General features: G+C 42.0%; 1 protein-coding gene across 2 annotated transcripts in view; it reads left to right on the top strand.

Moving 5' to 3' along the window:
• The window catches only part of LOC124711210 (D-xylose transporter), a 356560-nt gene that overhangs the window by 293455 nt on the left and 43809 nt on the right, over positions 1–19296 (top strand). For both annotated transcript variants that reach the window (XM_047241156.1, XM_047241155.1), the window contains exon 2: positions 1619–1845. In XM_047241156.1, coding sequence (XP_047097112.1) covers positions 1619–1845 — 227 coding nt within the window. The remainder of the gene's footprint in view (positions 1–1618; positions 1846–19296) is intronic.

Raw genomic sequence — 19296 nt, 5'->3', positions numbered from 1 at the left:
TACGGATTTAAAATCCGGTGTAAGGCGAAAACGTGATGTACCGCGGCGAAATATGCTCTAAAGTGTCTCAGTTATCATTGTAAGGGTTCTGGGAACCCCATGTTGTAGTACTGAAGCACATGCATTTATTTTTCTTTTTTTTTTTTGCACCAAAAATTTGGTTTGTTGATAAAAGGCCAAATATTCATTGTTGTTGCTTCATCTGATGTACGATCACTGTTTCCGAAAGTCCTGTTTAGTGAGCTCAGTACCATACTGGAGAGAATATTCAACGGCATCATTGCCCATGAAATCGGAACGGTCTTTCGTGTTAGAGAGACGAGCGCTCAAGGTTGCCCATAGTTTCTGTGCTTTCGACCTCACAGTGACTAGCTTAACCCAGGCAACATTGTCTAGAATTCGTAAACAGTAATTGCAAGTCTTCTGTAGGCCAATAACAGGACATTCTCACATCTTTCACCGGCCTAATGTGACTGTATGGTTAAATGATGATGGCATCCTCTTGGGTAAAATATTCCGGAGGTAAAATAGTCCCCCATTCGGATCTCCGGGCGGGGACTACTCAAGAGGACGTCGTTATCAGAAGAAAGAAAACTGGCGTTCTACGGATCGGAGCGTGGTATGTCAGATCCCTTAATCGGGCAGGTAGATTAGAAAATTTAAAAAGGGAAATGGATAGGTTAAAGTTAGATATGGTGGGAATTAACGAAGTTCGGTGGCAGGAGGAACAAGACTTTTGGTCAGGCGAATACAGGCTTATAAATACAAAATCAAATAGGGGTAATGCAGGAGTAGGTTTAATAATGAATAAAAAAATAGGAGTGCGGGTAAGCTACTACAAACAGCATTGTGACCGCATTATTGTGGCCAAGATAGACACGAAGCCCACGCCTACTATAGTAGTACAAGTTTATATGCCAACTAGCTCTGCAGATGATGAAGAAATTGATGAAATGTATGATGAGATAAAAGAAATTATTCAGGTAGTGAAGGGTGACTGGAATTCGACAGTAGGAAAAGGAAGAGAACGAAACCTAGTAGGTGAATATGAATTGGGGCTAAGAAATGCAAGAGAAAACCGCCTGGTAGAATTTTGCACAGAGCATAAATTAATCATAGCTAACACTTGGTTCAAGAATCATGAAAGAAGGTTGTATACATGGAAGAACCCTGGAGATACTAGAAGGTTTCAGATAGATTATATAATGGTAACACAGAGATTTAGGAACCAGGTTTTACATTGTAAGACATTTCCAGGGGCAGATGTGGACTCTGACCACAATCTATTGGTTATGAACTGTTGATTAAAACTGAAGAAACTGCAAAAAGGTGGGAATTTAAAGAGATGGGACCTGGATAAACTGAAAGAACCAGAGGTTGTACAGAGTTTCAGGGAGAGCGTAAGGGAACAATTGACAGGAATGAAGAGCTGCATCAAACCAGTCTCAGGACTGAAGACCCCAACAACAACAACAACAAAGTGGCATCACGTGTCACGGCTTTGTTTGACGGAGTACCCTTTCCCGCTCAGTTCCGAGTTCACTGGTCCTGCTGTCGCTGTCACAGCATCGGCTGTCCCTCGGCTGGAAGAGTGACACACTGTCATCTGGCATTGCAGATGCAGCCGCTTGTGGGCAAGCTGTCGTTCCTGTACAAGCCGTACGTGCTGGCCGTGGTCTCCATCGGCTACGTGCTGGGCGAGCTGGGCCACTACCTGATCGGCGTCACCACAAAGGCCATGGCCAACGACCTGCACTACGGTGACATCTCGTGCCAGCTCAACACCACCGAGTACACCGTGGCGCAGCTGCCCGTGCACTGCAATGAAGCCAACAGCTCCGAAGTGTAAGTAAGCGCTCGTGATGGGCACTTTGCGCATTTCCTTTTAAAAAATATTCTTAATTTTGAACGTTGAGTCATAAAATCTTACAAGGGAACCTCCCCATCGCACCCCCCTCAGATTTAGTTATAAGTTGGCACAGTGGATAGGCCTTGAAAAACTGAACACAGATCGATCAAGAAAACAGGAAGAAGTTGTGTGGAACTATGAAAAAAATAAGCAAAATATACAAACTGAGTAGTCCATGTGCAAGATAGGCAACATCAAGGATGGTGTGAGCTCAGGAGCGCCGTGGTCTCGTGGTTCAAGACTTCCCTCGAGTGAATTCTTTTATACAGGGTGTCCCAGCTATCTTGTCCACCCAAAATATCTCTGGAACAATAACAGCTATTGGAAAACGACTTTCACCGGTATCAATGTAGGGCTGGGGCCCATGAATGTACATATTTGGAAACATTCTAAAACGAAAGCATATGTGTTTTTTAACACAAACTTATGTTTTTTTAAATGGACCTCCTATATTTTTTCTTCAGCAATCCATAGCATGAAAAAGCACATACACAATGGCGTTGATTGCATCGCAATATTCACATTACATCCCGAGATATTGAGACGCGAAGTTGACGCTTGAAAGACCCGACATGCGCTGCTAGCGCACGTCCTGAGGCTCAGGCGTGAACACCATGCTGCAGGATGGCAGCAGACAGTATTATTCGTTTCGGACCTCTAGATAAGTATGGAAGTGTGATCACGCATGTCAATCACATCGCGATTACGGGCAGCGTGGGGTTCACGCCTGAGCCTCAGGACGTGCGCAAGGAGCGCATGTCGGGTGTTTCAAGCGTCAACTTCACGTCTTAATATCTCGGGATGTAATGGGAATATTGCGATGCAATCAACGTCATTGTGTATGTGCTTTGTCATGCTATGGATTGCTGAAGAAAAAATATAGGAGGTCCATTTAAAAAACATAAGTTTTTGTTAAAAAACACATATGCTTTCGTTTTAGAATGTTTCCAAATATGTACATTCATGGGCACCAGCCCTACATTGATACCGGTGAAAGTCGTTTTCCAATAGCTGTTATTGTTCCAGAGATATTTTGGGTGGACAAGATAGCTGGGACACCCTGTATAGGACGTTTCTATTTAGAACAAAGTTATTGCAGTGTAGCGCTCACGACACCACAAATGGCCACAACTCGACGCCTATATCATGACATGCTGCAACGCCGCCCCCTAAATGTGGTCGAACTAAAATATCCTGACGTACGGTGGCGCGTGGTGTGGAAGACTGTACACGATGCCATGCTTGATTCCGATGTTGTTTCCCAATGGTACGTAGTCGTTAATGGGAAGCTGGTGACGCAAGAACGTCTCTACAATATCCACATGGCAGAATCTCCCAATTGTGTGGGCTGTAATGCAGTAGATTCTCACGAGCACCGCCTCAGCTGTGGAGAGGCAGAACCGGTTTGGCACCTAGTGCGGCAGATGCTGGCTTATCTCTTGCGAGTTAGGCCGGAGCCCGTCACCTGGATAGGTGGACATGCGGTCCACTACCTCTGTCGTGACGGACACAAGAATTTACTTGACTTCTGGCTCTATTTGCAAGAAAGACATCATGCCATTTCCGGGCATACCAGATATCGACAATCCTTCGCCAACTACCTGTGGAGTGCCTTTCACAGCCCGCCGTGTAGCTGGAATGTTCCAGGCAGTGGCAGATGAGGTCAGAACGAACTGCAAACGATCGTATCTTGAACAATCTTTATCAGTGGGCGCAATCGCTGGGAAGCCTAACTACGAAGTGGTAGCTTCATTTTCATGTTATTATGTTTACTATCTTTGATGGTGTCTTCATTCTGTTTTAGTTTTCCAGGCTTGATTAACTATGATTGTTCGCACATTGATATCTATATAAATCAAAAACATAAAATTAAAAAAAATTAAAAAAGATTTTAAAAAATTAAAATAAAAATTAAAAAAAAAAACAATAAAAATAAAAACATACCTTCCGCACCCTACTAGAAATACCCTTCCCCCCTTCCATCGCTCGTGTTTTTGTGGGTTGATGCACACACGTTAGTCCCGTATAGTGTAGTTTCTTCACATTTTAGATGGGGGGGGGGGGGGGGAGGGGGGGGGGTTACGTACAGTTGGGAAGGCAACGCCTGAAGAGGTAAGAGTTCATTTTTGTTTGGGAGGGACACAAGTGACGGTGCCAAGTAGGGATGGCTATGATTTTGTTTTATTTCTTTTGTTAGGAAAAAAAGTGGTAGAGTGTCTGCTTCGCATGCAGTAAGTCCTGGGTTCAAATCCCAGCAATTTATATTCAAAAAGAAACGTGAAGTTTACTTTCTTTATTTTCGCAAAGTTATGATCTGTCCGTTCGTTCATTGACGTCTCTGTTCACTGTAATAAGTTTAGTGTCTGTGTTTTGCGACCGCACCTTAAAACCGTGCGATTAGTAGACGAAAGGACGTGCCTCTCCAATGGGAACCGAAAACATTTGATCGTAAGGTCATAGATCAACCGATTCCTCCACAGGAAAACACGTCTGATATATTCTATACGACACTGGTGACGGCATGTGCGTCACATGGCGGGAATATGTTGTCGACCCACCTAACTTGAACACTTAGCGAATGGGTAAAAAGATTCTTCCACCTTGCCCGATTTAGATTTTCTTGTGGATGTGATAATCACTCCCAAAAAGTAATGAAAACATAAGAGTTTGTCACATAAACTGCAACAAATGAATGCAACAGTTTCACAGCCGCACCGTTTTCCCTGTGCTCTGTCAAAACATATGTTTTTAACGTTTTCAAATTTTTCCGTGTGTAGACCGTCAAATCCTGCATATGTCCAAGCAAATCTGAACATGTCCTGGAACTTTGGAGAGCGAAGATTATTATTTGTGAGTGGCTGAAAATTGATAATTGCCTGAAAATAAAAAATTAAACTTTTCACTCGAGGGAAGACTTGAACCAAGGATTTCTCGTTCTGCAGCTGGTCACGCTAACCGCGGGACCACGGCACCCTTAAGCTCAAATTATGTTTGATGTTGCCTATCTTTTGCATGGACTACTCAGTTTGTATATTTTGCTTTTTTTTTTTCATAGTTCCACACAACTTCTTCCTGTTTTCTCAATTGATTGGTTCAAATGGCTCTGACCACTATGGGGCTTAACGTCTGTGGTCATCAGTCCCCTACAACTTAGAACTACTTAAACCTAACTAATCTAAGGACATCACACACATCCATGCCCAAGGCAGGATTCGAACCTGCGACCGTAGAGGTCACGCGGTTCCAGACTGAAGCGCCTAGAACTGCATGGCCACACCAGTCAGCTTTCTCGATTGACCTGTGTTCAGTTTTTCAAGGCCTATCCACTGTGCCAGCTTATAACTAAATCTGAGGTGGGGTGCAGTGGGGAGGTTCCTCTGTTAGTGGAAAGTTATGTCGTACAGTACAGTTGGGCGAGAGACCCTGAAGGGCAGGTTCAGCTGCCTAACTGGAAAAGTCCTTCCTGTCCTTTGTGCATGCTGCCACCTTTCCTGTGAGAGTCATGTGTTAAGTGCATCTTAAGTGTAGATGAGTGTAAAGGGTGTGTGTATAGTGCTGTGTCATGTTTGTATTGAATGGTGGTGAGAGAAGGTAGAGGGTGAAATGTGGTGCTGCCACATAGCCTACACCTCTCAAACAGCACTGAGGCGCAGCCAAGCTTAATGTTCCCATCTGATGGGTGGACCACCATTGATAGTATCACGTGTCCTCACTCTGTGAGACACTGCAGTCAAGTCTGAAATTTAATCCTGAATGTTGGCACAAACTCTGGTGATTGGGAACTTTGTGGCACCATCCCTCTCCCCTTTCCTGGAAAGGTAAATGGGAAGCTGTCAAAAGCATGTAGCCTACCAGGGCAGATACCTATCCAAGTACTGGACACATCTGACATTGCTTAACTTCATTGATCTGACAGAAACCGGTGTATTCCATGAGGTTAGGCAGTCGACATGTAAAATATTTGTGGTACAGCTTGAGCAAAATAATGTGGCCACAGTGCAGAAATGCATTCGGGCCTCAAGGGCTGCGTGAGTCCGTCCCTTTCTTCGTACACCTCACTTCACTGTCACCTGTCAACCTGTGCACTTTGAGCGTGGTACCACAGTATTTGTTCACCATAAGAGCAGGGGAAGTCCTCCTAACCAGGTATGTGTAATTACATGCAATAGAGTATGAATAATTACCACAAATTATTGCTGTGGACATCTCTTCTTGTACATTTTCAATTTTTGTGTATCTTTTTTTCACTTACAATAATATTCTTTAAGAATAGCCATCAGCATCCCTTTCTGTCGTCTTCTGTCATTCACCGGGAGGATTGACCTAATGCAGACATAGCACAGAACTCTGCCTCTCTTTTCTTCATAATCCATTCATGGATGAAACACAAATAAGACAGATTTTCTAGATCTTTCAAAACTTATGACTCCAATTTCTTTCAAAAACAGGTGTATGGGGGAATGAGCACACTGTAAAAATTTTCTGCTATATGTCCTTTATTTGAAATCATTGATGATACAAAAGTGCTACATGACCTATTTCACAAACACCATGGTAAAACAACAATCACTTTCGAAAAGCAAAATCTGTTCACAATGAAAAAGACAGATTGTTACTCACCATAAAGAGGAACTGTTGAGTTGCAAACAGGTACTGTGAAATCAGTGCTACACATATAAGACAAAAGACCTTCTTCAGAGCTGGCCAGGGTGGCCGAGCAGTTCTAGGCGCTACAGTCTGGAACCGTGCGACTGCTACGGTTGCAGGTTTGAATCCTGCCTTGGACATGGATGTGTGTGATGTCCTTAGGTTAGTTAGGCTTAAGTAGTTCTAAGTTCTAGGGGACTGATGACCTCAGAAGTTAAATCCCATAGTGCTCAGAGCCATTTGAACCATTTTGAACCTTCTTCAGAAATAGAGAAAACACCTACATACACACAAGCACAACTCACCCACACCCACCCACCCACCCACCCACACACACACACACACACACACACATATGACTACTGTCTCTTGCCGTTGTGGACAGACTGCAACTGCAGCTGATGGAAAATGGAAATGTCGTGTGGCTAGGGCCTCCCATCGGGTAGACTGTTCGCCTGATGCAGGTCTTTCGATTTGACGCCACTTCGGCGACCTGCACGTCGATGGGGATGAAATGAGGATGATTAGGACAACACAACCCCAGTCCCTGGGCGGAGAAAATCTCCGAACCAGCCGGGATTCGAATCCGGGCCCTTAGGATTGACAGTCTGTCACGCTTACCACTCAGCTACCGGGGGTAGCTGATAAGAGCAGCGGTCTGGCATTTGTGGGAGTATGGAGGGGCATGATGAGGACAGGATAGGGCTGACAGGTGCAGTTAGGAGCTTTGGGGAGGGGGAGGTTAGAAGGGCTGGAAAAAATGTAAGAAAGACTATTGGAAGCATTGGCGCAATAGAAGACTGCGTAGTGCTGGTGTGAGAGCAGGAAAGGGGAAATGTAGGTGGAGGACAGGGACTAGTGAAAGTTGAGACTATGATGGTTACAGGAAGCAGAATATACTGCAGGCAGAGTTCTCACCTCTGCTATTCAGAAAAAGTTGTGTGGTGGGTGGGAACCAGATGGAGCAAGTTGTGAATCAGCCATTCAAGTGGAGCACATTGTGTTGGTCAGCATGTTCAGCAACTTGGTGGTTCAGATATCTCTCAGTCACAATTTGTCAGTTGCCAATTATGCAGACAGACAGATTCTTTGTTGTCATGAAGGCAGCACAGTGGTTGCAGCATAATTTGTAAATTGCTTGGCTGCTGTGACGGATAGCTCTGTCTCTGATGATAGGGAATGCCTGTGACATGTTTGGACAAGGTAGTGGGTACTGGTGGGAGGATTTATGAGACAGGTTTTACATTTAGGTCTGTTACAAGAGTAAGAGCCATGAAACAAGGAATTAGGAGCAGGACTGGAGTAGGGATCATCAAGGATATTGCACAGGTGGGTGGCAGAATACCACTGTGGGAGCAGTAGGAAGGATAGTGGTCAGGATATTCCTCATTTCAGGACATGATGAGAGGTAGCTGAATTTCTGGTGGAGAATCTGATACAGTTGCTCCAATCCAATCCAGTTGCTTCATGAGAGAAGTGCTCCTTTGTGGTGAGATGATTGGTATGTATCAGTTGGCAGGTGCCTGGAGAGACAAGGCATAGGAGATCTTTTTCTGGACACTGCTTGAAGGGTAATTTTAGTTTGTGAGGGCCTCAGTGAGTGTTGGTACGGTTGCTCAATGTACAGATGCAATGACCATGGGCAGCTAGGCTTTATGGAAGGGACTTCTTGGTATGGAATGGGTAGCAGAAGTAGGGGCATTGCCAGTGATTGGTAGGTTTGATATGGGCAGAGGAATTGATGTAGCCATCCCTGAGGTGGAGGCCACCATTGAGGAAGGTGGCACATTGGCTTGAGGAGGATCAGGTGAAGTGAATGGTGGAGTAGGTGTTGCGATTTCGGAGGAATTTGAATAGGATGTTCTCATCCTTGATCCACATCATGAAGATTTCATCACTGAATCTGAATGAGGCAAGAGGTTTGGGATTTTGGGTGATTAGGAAGGATTCCTCTAGATGGCCCATGAACAAGATGGCATGGGATGGTGGCATGTGGGTGCCCATTGCTGTACTGTGGATTTGTTTGTCGGTGATGCTATCAAAGGAGAAGAAATTGTGGGTGAGCGTATAGTTGGTGACAGTGACCAGGAAAGAGATTGTAGGGATGCAGACAGTTGGTGTTGGAAAAGGTAGTGTTCAATAGTGCATGGTCACATTCACTGAGAGTGTTAGTTCAGAAGGAAGTGGCATTGACAGTGACAGCAGGGCACTGTGAGGAAGAGGAATAGGAACTGTGGAGAGCTGGCAGAAAAAATGGTTGGTGTCTTTTATATATCAGGTGGATTGATAAGGTAAGGAATGAGAAGGTTCTGCACAGAATCTAAGAGGAAAGGAATATGTGTAAAACACTGACAAGGAGAAAGGACTGGATAATAAGACATCTGTTAAGACATCAGGGAATGGCTTCCATGGTACTAGAGGACAAAATCTGTAGAGGAAGACAGATTGGAAAATATCCAGAAAATAATTGATGATGTAGGCTGCAAGTGCTACCCGGAGATGAAGAGTGCTACTCTGAGAGGAATTTGTGGCGGGCAGCATCAAACAAGTCAGAAAACTGATGACTCAATAAAGTGCTTATGGGTAAACCTGTGCCTGCTCCAATCAAGTACAGTTGCAGTCTGCAGTCCAGAGACAGTGGTCATGTGTGTGTGATTGGTGGTTATGTGGATGCGCATGTTGTATACATCAGAAGAAGGCCTTTTGGCCAAAATTAAATTTATAGCTGTCAACTTCTTCTCTAAATGGTGAGTAGCAATCACTCATTTCCCTAATACTGTTGTTATTGCATTGTGGACTTTCTACTGTTTGATGTTCACAGTTAGCCTATTTTATAGCTATCTGGGATGTTCCACATCCTTCAAGACCACCTTGTTATGGGTCTACAGAATGAATAGTGTTCGTAATCTAATGCAGAGCAGCTTCAAATCAATATGGTGCAATATTCTGGTCCACAATGCTTATTGATGGTGACAACAAAGAATATCCATTGTTTCCAAACCAACTGAGTACAATTGATATGTCACAAATAGATGGCGCAGCATAGTATTAATACACTACTGGCCATTAAAATTGCTACACCAAAAAGAAATGCAGATGATAAACGGGTATTCATTGGACAAATATATTATACTAGAACTGACATGTGATTACATTTTCATGCAATTTGGGTGCATAGATCCTGAGAAATCAGTACCCAGAACAAACACCTCTCGCCGTAATAACGGCCTTGATACGCCTGGGCATTGAGTCAAATAGAGCTTGGATGGTGTGTACAGGTACAGCTGCCTATGCAGCTTCAACACGATACCACAGTTCATCAAGAGTAGGGACTGGTGTATTGTGACGAGCCAGTTGCTCGGCCACCATTGACCAGACATTCTCAGTTGGTGAGAGATCAGGAGAATGTGCTGGCCAGGGCAGCAGTCGAACATTTTCTGTATCCAGAAAGGCCCGTACAGGACCTGCAACATGCAGTCGTGCATTATCCTGCTGAAATGTAGGGTTTCGCAGGGATTGAATGAAGGGTAGAGCCATGGGTCATAACACATCTGAAATGTAACGTCCAATGTTCAAAGTGCCGTCAGTGTGAACAAGAGGTGACCGAGACACGTAACTGATGGCACCCCATACCATCACGCCTGGTAATATGCCAGTATGGCGATGACGAATACACGCTTCCAATGTGCATTCACCGTGATGTCGCCAAACGTGGATGCTACCATCATGATGCTGTGAACAGAACCTGGATTCATCTGAAAAATGATGTTTTGCCATTCATGCACCCAGGTTTGTCATTGAGTACACCATCGCAGGTGGTCCTGTCTGTGATGCAGAGTCGAGGGTAACCACAGCCATGGTCTCCGAGCTGATAGTCGATGCTGCTGCAAACGTCGTCAAATTGTTCGTGCAGACGGTTGTTGTCTTGCAAACATCCCCATCTGTTGACTCAGGGATCGAGACGTGGCTGCACGATCTGTTACAGCCATGCGGATAAGATGCCTGTCATCTCGACTGCTAGTGATAGAGGCCATTGGGATCTAGCACGGCATTACATATTACCCTCCTGAAATCACCGATTCCATATTCTGCTAACAATCATTGGATCTCGAGCAACACAAGCAGCAATATCATGATACAATAAACTGCAATCATGATAGGCTACAATCCGACCTTTATCAAAGTCAGAAACGTAATGGAACGCATTTCTCCTCCTTACGCGAGGCATCAGAACAACATTTCACCAGGCAACGCCAGTCAACTGCTGTTTGTGTATGAGAAATCGGTTGGAAACTTTCCTCATGTCAGCACGTTGTAGGTGTCGCCACCGGTGCCAACCTTGTGTGAATGCTCTGAAAAGTTAATCATTTGCATATCACAGCATCTTCTTCCTGTCGGTTAAATTTCATGTCTGTAGCACATCATCTTTGTGGTGTAGCAATTTTAATGGCCAGTAGTGTACTTTGCTGCTACCAGAAGCATTGAATATTCTCTTTGTTTTATATTCATGTTTTGCTGTCATTGTCAAATATCTTACCAGACTAATTTGACAATACTGTATCAAATGGGCACATAAAATTACAATTTATACAAGATTTTGTTTGTAGTGAGTACTGAAAGGTCATCGTATGTTTCACTGAATGTCACATGTGACACATCATGAGCAGCCTTTGTTTATAATGAATCCACCACAAAAACAATATTGAATACGTTTTCTCTAATGCCAGAGGTAAGGCAACTGTTGCTGTTATGAATGGTACCCAGTTCATCCAAAGGCACTGGGAAGTAAAGGCATGCATTAGTGTGTGAAAATAAGTAATTCAGTAACAATAATGACCAGTTACTAATCATCACTGATTTTTGTCTTGTGAAACTGGTTATGGGCATGATACATTTTTCCAGTGGGTTGTATAGTTTCTTTTAAATTTGTGTAACTTTATAACGTGCAACACAAGTGTTGAGTAGTATTTTTGCTTGGTACTATAACTGATCAAAAAGAGATATCATTAAACTTTCAAGTGTGAAGCCACACACCAGAAGTGAATTTTTGCTTTCGATGCCTACTAAACATCAGTCCTGCATGCAAGCCTCTACACAGTTTTTTCCTTTCAGTCATTAAATGTAAAAGAACAGATAAAATGCATGCAAACTTTAAAGCTATTTCATGTTCCATGTTGTTATATAATGTATATAAATGAAATATTTTTGTTGAATTAAACAAATATTATATAGTAGCTTTTACTCGTGGCTCTACTCACTCATCAGTAGCTTTTTATGACGAGTGACATAGAGTAAGTAAGCCATTGTACATGCAGTAACGTCAGGTGCCCATGCATACCTACCTGTTTGGATAAGCATAGCTCATGATGTGAGCCCCTTCCCACCTCTCGCTCTCCCCCCCCCCCCCCCCCCAATTTCCCCCTTCCAACTCCCCTGACACACGACATGTTGACACTGTTGAACTGTTGACACGTGCTGCTGAGCAGTGTGTGCGGAGGGGTGTGATGCATCTACACATCGAACTATTAGAGTAGCTGCACATTGTAATCATGTAAATTATGCAACAAATTTAATAATTTTTTCATATGGCTTATGTCCACTAATCTGATAAACGATGTTCTATTCCTGACTCCAGCTCCTTAGGGACTTATTTTCTCTTTATTTTCATTTACTCATTTATTTTCTTCTACAGTATCCTATGTTCTTTTTCATGGGACTAGGTATCTCTATGTTATATTTCATCAGAATTGGTTCAACAGTTTAGTCATGAAAATATAAAAGACATAGTTATTTGCACAATTATAGTATTATTGTTGAAGTATGGATGAAACATGCTGAAGACTGCATAAGTGTTTTACTCATTATATTGAATGATAGTACGTAGAAAATATCAACCAATAAAGCAGTTTCCCAAATATGATAAAGTTCAAAAGTCAAAAGTACCAGTAAATATTCTAAAGGATTGTTCCCTAATTTGTTTAATATTCTTCAGATCAATAAATATCCTGTACTACACAGTTTCTAAGGTAGCCTATATTCTTCCTCAGCATTCAAGCTCTCCCTCACTAAATTTTATCAAAATAAATCCAACAATTTAGTCATGAAAACATAACAGAGCGAGTTATTTTTGCATCTGTTATATTGGTATGGAAGTGCAGATGATTTGTATAGTGTGCATGTTAGGTATGTGTAAAATATTTGCATGAATACAATTGTAGAATTAATATAGGGATTTTTGTGCCATTATTTGGCACACTCATTGTCAGTCACAGCCTGCCAATTTTAAATCACCCACTGTGCTCCTCCTCCAGTTGGGTCACACTTGCCAGGCAAGAAGAGGAGGAAAATGCGCTAGCTGTTCCTCGAGGAGTGGAAAGCAGTGTGCTGACAAGAGCAGGAGTGTGTTTTCTGACCTGAGCAACAGCAACTTGTCAGTGGACAAGCCTCTTTGTTTGGACTGAGCTAAGTAGCAATGAAACAATGGACAACTAGGGCATGTTGTGGGCGTGCTCATTGATGGACGGGCAGAGTGAATGCGAGAGGTTGTTGGCACAGACAGGCCTGTCATTTATGATTTGCTACAGTGAGTGATACTAGCCATCATTCACACACTGCTGCTGTAGTTGAGTTTCAATTTTATAGCTTGGTTTGTATTGTTCTTTAAAAATGTTTTGTGGCCCCCATTAACTTTATCACTACCAGCAGACATCATTGAGGTCCATCTGTTCCAGGGTAGCTCAGGTTTGATCTGTTGGTTTTTATGAAGCCATCTTCAAGTTTTTTGCAAAGTGTTAATTGTATGTTTGTGGGGTTCTAAATGTGCCTGGTCACAACCAAAGCCAGTTTTCCACTCCTTATCCTAACTAGCTCAATTGTTAAATACTGGTAGATATCTTTGGTAGCCCTATAGGCCAGTTATGTACTAAGCACACTCTGTCAGTAGATGACAGACCTGTAGGGTTAGCAAAAGTACTTACCAGCATTTAACAGACCAGCTGGTTTGGACGGGAGTTGGCTGGGTTCAGTGTGACCAACCCTACCTGGTTAAGTATCAGACAACTTTATTTACAATGCAAACAAAACAAACAGAACTTTAACAATTTAGAAATGCAAAACAATTAAAACTTACTTCACGAAAATCAGGCGATGAAGCACGAGCAGTCTTAGATCAGATGGGTCTGAAGAATGTCTTCCAAATATTAAGATTAGCAACACTTGAAGTGGCAGTAAAATTAACTGGTGCCAAAGAGGATATGGAAAAAAGACCACAAACCATGATATAAAATATGCCAAAATCAATTATAGCAGCACCGTGTGAATGATGGCTAGTATCAGTCATTCTACTGAATCACCACAGTAGTTCATAAGCAACGGACTGAATACACTGTCTAGGCCAGCACCCATCTGAATGCACTCTGCACACACATCCACATGCTGCACAACAATGTACCTCAGCCATTGCCATGTCATCGCTGCTTACTCAACCCAGACTGGGAGAGCCATTCACCGCCAAGCTGCTGCTCCTCAGGCCAGGAAACACACTCTTGCTCATGCCAGCGCACTGCTGCCCACTCCTCAAGGAACAGGCAGTGCCCTATTCCTAGCCTACAAGCACTGTGTAACTGGAGGAACAGCACGGCAGGCAGTTTAAAGTTGGTGGCGTGTGGCTGGTAATGAGCAAGCAGAATAATGGAGAAGTTTCAAACCTGAATATATGGATGGATACTCCTTAACCACTTTGTTTTGAAATATTTGGATTTATTAAATGTACCAAAGCTCATTTCTTAACATAATATTCAGAGATTAGCTCCCAACAAGTTACACCATATTCATCAGCAAGTAAGTGTGTGTTGGGTGAGGGGGTGGAAACATTCTGGCTGGGAAGAGGAGAGACTGGCTGCTGTCGTTACCTATTCCAGAAACACCTACCTATTATTTGTAAAATAGTTCTGTAGATCATTTCAATAACTGTCTTATAGTCAATTTTTTCAGAGAATAACCATGACAGTTAAATCAAGCATTGTGCAGCTACCAAAACCAATAATGTTCTGTGGCAACACACCTGTGTTTTCTGGTTCTTACAGATGAGCAGCCAGTGATGTCTTAATAAACTGGTTACAGGACCCCAAATCTTGCTCAAATATGCATCCCTGTTTATAAGGTTTTCTGAAATACTCATCTGAGTAGGTTCCTGAGTTATGCTGCCCTGCTTAGAGGCTATGTTGTTGTGTGTGGATGCTTAATTTTGACATTACACTCCAGCCAGTACGGTGTGTTGCTGGTGCTGCTTGTGACCCTCCTCACCTGTTGTAAAGGTCCGTCCCACATGTGGCATACCGTATTAGGACAGAATGTGGTGTGCACCCACATGAAAAGGATTAGACAATCCTTAAAAGTACAGAGAAGATCTTTGAGAAGTTTTGAAATACACATGGTGGTGTGAAAGTCCTGTTCACAAGCTGATATAGCAACATCCTGTATTAAATGAAAACTTCTGCACAATGTCATATCAAATAATGCCCCAAGATATTGCTGGCAGCAACATGCCTGTATGTAGAACCTGTAGGCCCATAGCCTACCAGGAGACATTATGCTCCAACTATCCATTTAGATCAACTTTCCAATAAAAAGTTTAAAACACATGATTTAAGGTTTATTATTGCACTAGCTGTGTTTGCCTGGCTTCACTCAGGGAGTTGATATGAGGTTATGTGGTAATGAAGTAAAAGGATAAAAACTTTAAATTGTAAGAGAGAAATTTTTTTATTGAAAACATATTCTAACTGTTTATGATTCTTGTTTGTGAACAACATTTCTCATCCAGAATGAAATTTCACTCTGCAGTGGAGCATGCCCTGATATGAAGCTTCCTGGCAGATTAAAACTGTGTGCCAGACCGTGACTCAGACAGAAACTTTGCCTTTTGCAGGCAAGCTCTGTATTGACTGAGCTACTTAAGCACGACTTGTGACCTGTCCTAACAGCTTCAGTTCTGCCAGTACCTTGTGTCCTACCTTCTTAACTTCACAGAAGCTCCCCTGCAGACCATGCGCAATTAGCCCACGAAAGGCATAGGTTCTGAGTTTGAGTCCCAGTCTGGCACACAGTGTTAAGCTGACAGGAAGTTATAACATTTTTAATTTTGTTATCTGGGATATATATGTACAAATTTTTCAAATCACCTACTCAAGAGCAAGCTATGCGTAGTTGATGGTGAGAAGAGCGAAGTCTCTTAGGTTGATATCACAATATTTTAATGTTTGTCTTTGCACTTTGTCAATTGTAAAACAGTAGACTAATTTGATGGGAAATTGCAGGTTTTTAAATTGTAATGGCAGTTCAGTAGAGATCAGTGGTATTCCGTGGATTAATAGTGTGAGTCCTTTGTAGTTTCCAGTTATAAGTTCAGCTTTGACGATGTTATTTGATAGCTGTTTAATGATCATCCTCGTTCCATTACATAATGTTGGTGAGTTGAGATTTCTGGGCAGTATGACTGGAGATCCAATAATAAGTCAAAGGCATTCCTTGTACATGCAAAGAGTTTATAAATTTTGTAGGGAAGTTCACATTTTCTTGAACATTTACCACCATGTTGATTGATTTGTATATTCTCTCTTCACCAGGAATTTTCTTTTGAATATTAAAGTTGACATTGTTGACAATATTATTTGTAGCTCCCAGAATTGCCCTTTCATACAGCCACTCTGTATTGGTTTAGTTGTGAACAATGTTTCGATAAATTTGATTCGTGAGTTCATGTTCAGCAGTGGCTATATTGCAGAAAGTGTCCTCTAGCATTCCAACAAGAGAGTAACTCACTGATTTGAATTCTTAGGGCATCAACCCCATTCATAATTCAGTCATAATACATGTGTGTCACTGTATCTGTTGCACACTACTGCTGCTGTTCTGCAAGGGGGTAGCACGATCACTTCCTCAAGTCTGTCTGCCATGTCTGCTTCAACACCTAGTGGCCCCTCGGTCTGGGACACTACAATAGCCTTTACCTGGATGGGGAGCCAGCTGCTCCACAGTGTGTGAAGCAGTGTATCTGATACCACACCTGTGTTGACCCTGCTGCACAGACAAAAGCTGGCTTTCTGTCCTCGGTGTCTTCCTGTGTAAGTAGTTGCCTCATGTGTTATGATGGACTAGTTGGCTGACCGCTAGAGTGACTTTTGTCGAGTCTGAGGTTACTCCAGTGCAGAGGAACTTACCTCAACTTGAGCAAATCATAGTGCAGGCTTGGGTGGGCAAAACTGGGGGAGGGGGGGGAAGGTGCTACAAGTTTTGATAGGGTGGATATGCCTACCACCTTGAAAAGCTGCAACTCTTGAGAAGTTGGTCATAGTTCCTCTGGTATTGCAGGCTTATTCACACTGACTGGATCATGTCAGGATCACCACTAGTTGATAGTCTTCCAAACTGAATGTTATAAGCAGTCATAAACTGAGTCAGGCACAGACATGAAATACTAATTCTGGTGTATTGAGATCAGAATATTTATTTAGAACAACCACAGAAACTTATACAGACTCACTGACTAGACATGTCAAGCTGTAATCTGAGCAATAATTGAAAAAAGGACAGATACAATTGCTACAGAATTAAACTGAATTGTCCACGCTCGAATGGTAAATAATTGAAGTTCTATATTGGAAAGTCAATAGTAATGGATTGTCACACTGCAACAGAGAGAGAATAACACAGTGCTCCTGGTCGCCAGTACATGAACTCATTTGATGGCTACAATGAACAAATCAGCTGATGGCTTGTTGAAAATGCGTGCTGATGTATGCCGCTACAAGCCCTACCTTGTTAAAATTTCACACATCTGAGAGTACTGTATCAATCCTAAATACCACATGTTCAAGTCTTCAAAAGGTATCGATGAATCTTTCTGTCAAACTGCAAAGAAATTGCCTCCTCCTTATTTGTGCGATTATTACTGATTACTTATTTTGGAAAGCTGTGTGTAAATATTAGTGAGTACTTCATGCATTCCTGTGGTGCAATGGTTTGAAGCTGGGTGTACTCAACCCTTTTTAGCCAATAGATAAGCAGTAATTCAGATGGAAATAAGTCAGAAAGCTTACAAAGGCCATATAGATACATTCATTTGACAAAAATACAAAAGGCGAGCAGCAAAATAGCTTCCTGCAGAGTGCATACTGAAGTGGGAATGGCTTGAGACACACTGTGTACTCCATGATGTACTTCAAAATAGCTAAGGGACAGGGTTCTTGGGTTTAACTTGTATACATTTCAAAATCTGCTGCATAATGCAGGTATTCAATTGTGCTACTGCTACACTTCAGAACATGTGAAGACGGATGCTTGTGGATGTCATTTTTCAGTTGATGGCACTCCAACAACACTGATAAGATTTATAAGAGATGGCCCAATGAAAAATTTGATTTTAATGACTCATCAGTGACAAAGTTGGCATACAGAGCACCTTCTGGTTTCGATAACAGCAAAGAAAGAAAACATTTCAGTATTTACATGCACTGATTTTTGTAAACTGCTCTATAAGAATGGAACTGACCCTCTCACTTGCGAACGTCAGTGCCAGTGTTACCAGAGTTGTTATTTTTCATTGCCTCTAATAATTTATTGAAAATCTGGAAATAAAAGCCAATTGGAAGTAAATAGTGTTACCCAAAAGTTTACTGAAATAAATTTGCATAATAAAATTATTAAAATATTTTTTTAAAGAGTAAACTGCCATTGGACTATGTATTATTATATTTATCTTTTGTTCTATCCCATATTTCAGCTTTTATGCCATTATCAAGTATGATGCTAACAGTTATGATCCAACAGCATTGTAGATAACTACCATGCACTAAATTCCTTGGGTTAGAAATGTAAATTGGGATAAGCACATAGAAAGTGGAAAACTCAGCTCAAATCTCTGTGTCCTGCACAAACTGAGCTACTTAAAAGACACAGATATTATGAAAATGACACACTGTGCACTAATTCAGTCTACATTAAGTTATGGCTTACCTTTTTTTGGGAGGCACCTCAGAAACAATTGCTAATAGAACATTCAAAATGCAGATAAGACCAATAAGAATGATAGATGATCTTAAACAGAGATAATCCTATATGGCAGCATTTAAATCACTTAAGATGCTAACTCTACCAAACATATACAGTGGACTCTCACTTAATGAGCCCCTCCCATAATGCACAATTCCCATAACAAGCAAAACAAATTGTAAAGAGAATTACTCACTTAAAGAGTGATGTTTCACATAGTGGGTGATGATTTAGTGTGATGTCACCAGCTGTTCACACATGGTAGGGGGAATGTTCAACAATATGAATACCTTTCATTGTCAGCAGTGGCGTAAGAACAACATCTTTAGTACTGTATGTACTGCAGTCTGGGTGTAGTGCTCATTTTTTGACCAGCTTAGTGCAGCTTGTGATCATACATTTTTCTAAACTTGTGTTCACACAGTGTTTTTTTTTTTGTGTAGATTTGAATAACCTTCATAGAAATGTGCCTGAAGATGAAGCTGCAAGAAGACGACCATAAGAGAAAGAAAATGACCTTAGAAATGAAACACAAAATCATTGAAAAATGTGAATCTGGTGTGAGCATTGCTGATTTAGCACTATCTCAAGAACAATGACACGATTCAGGCGATAGATGCTTCAAAAGGTGTGATAAGAGTATCTAAACAAAGGTTTTGAATTCTGGATGATGTCAAAAGGTTGTTCCT

This window comes from Schistocerca piceifrons, chromosome 8 (assembly GCF_021461385.2).
Source record: "Schistocerca piceifrons isolate TAMUIC-IGC-003096 chromosome 8, iqSchPice1.1, whole genome shotgun sequence".
Classification (NCBI taxonomy): Eukaryota; Metazoa; Arthropoda; class Insecta; order Orthoptera; family Acrididae; genus Schistocerca; species Schistocerca piceifrons.
Note: the sequence above shows the minus strand (reverse complement) of the source record. Positions and strands in the feature narration are given on the sequence as shown.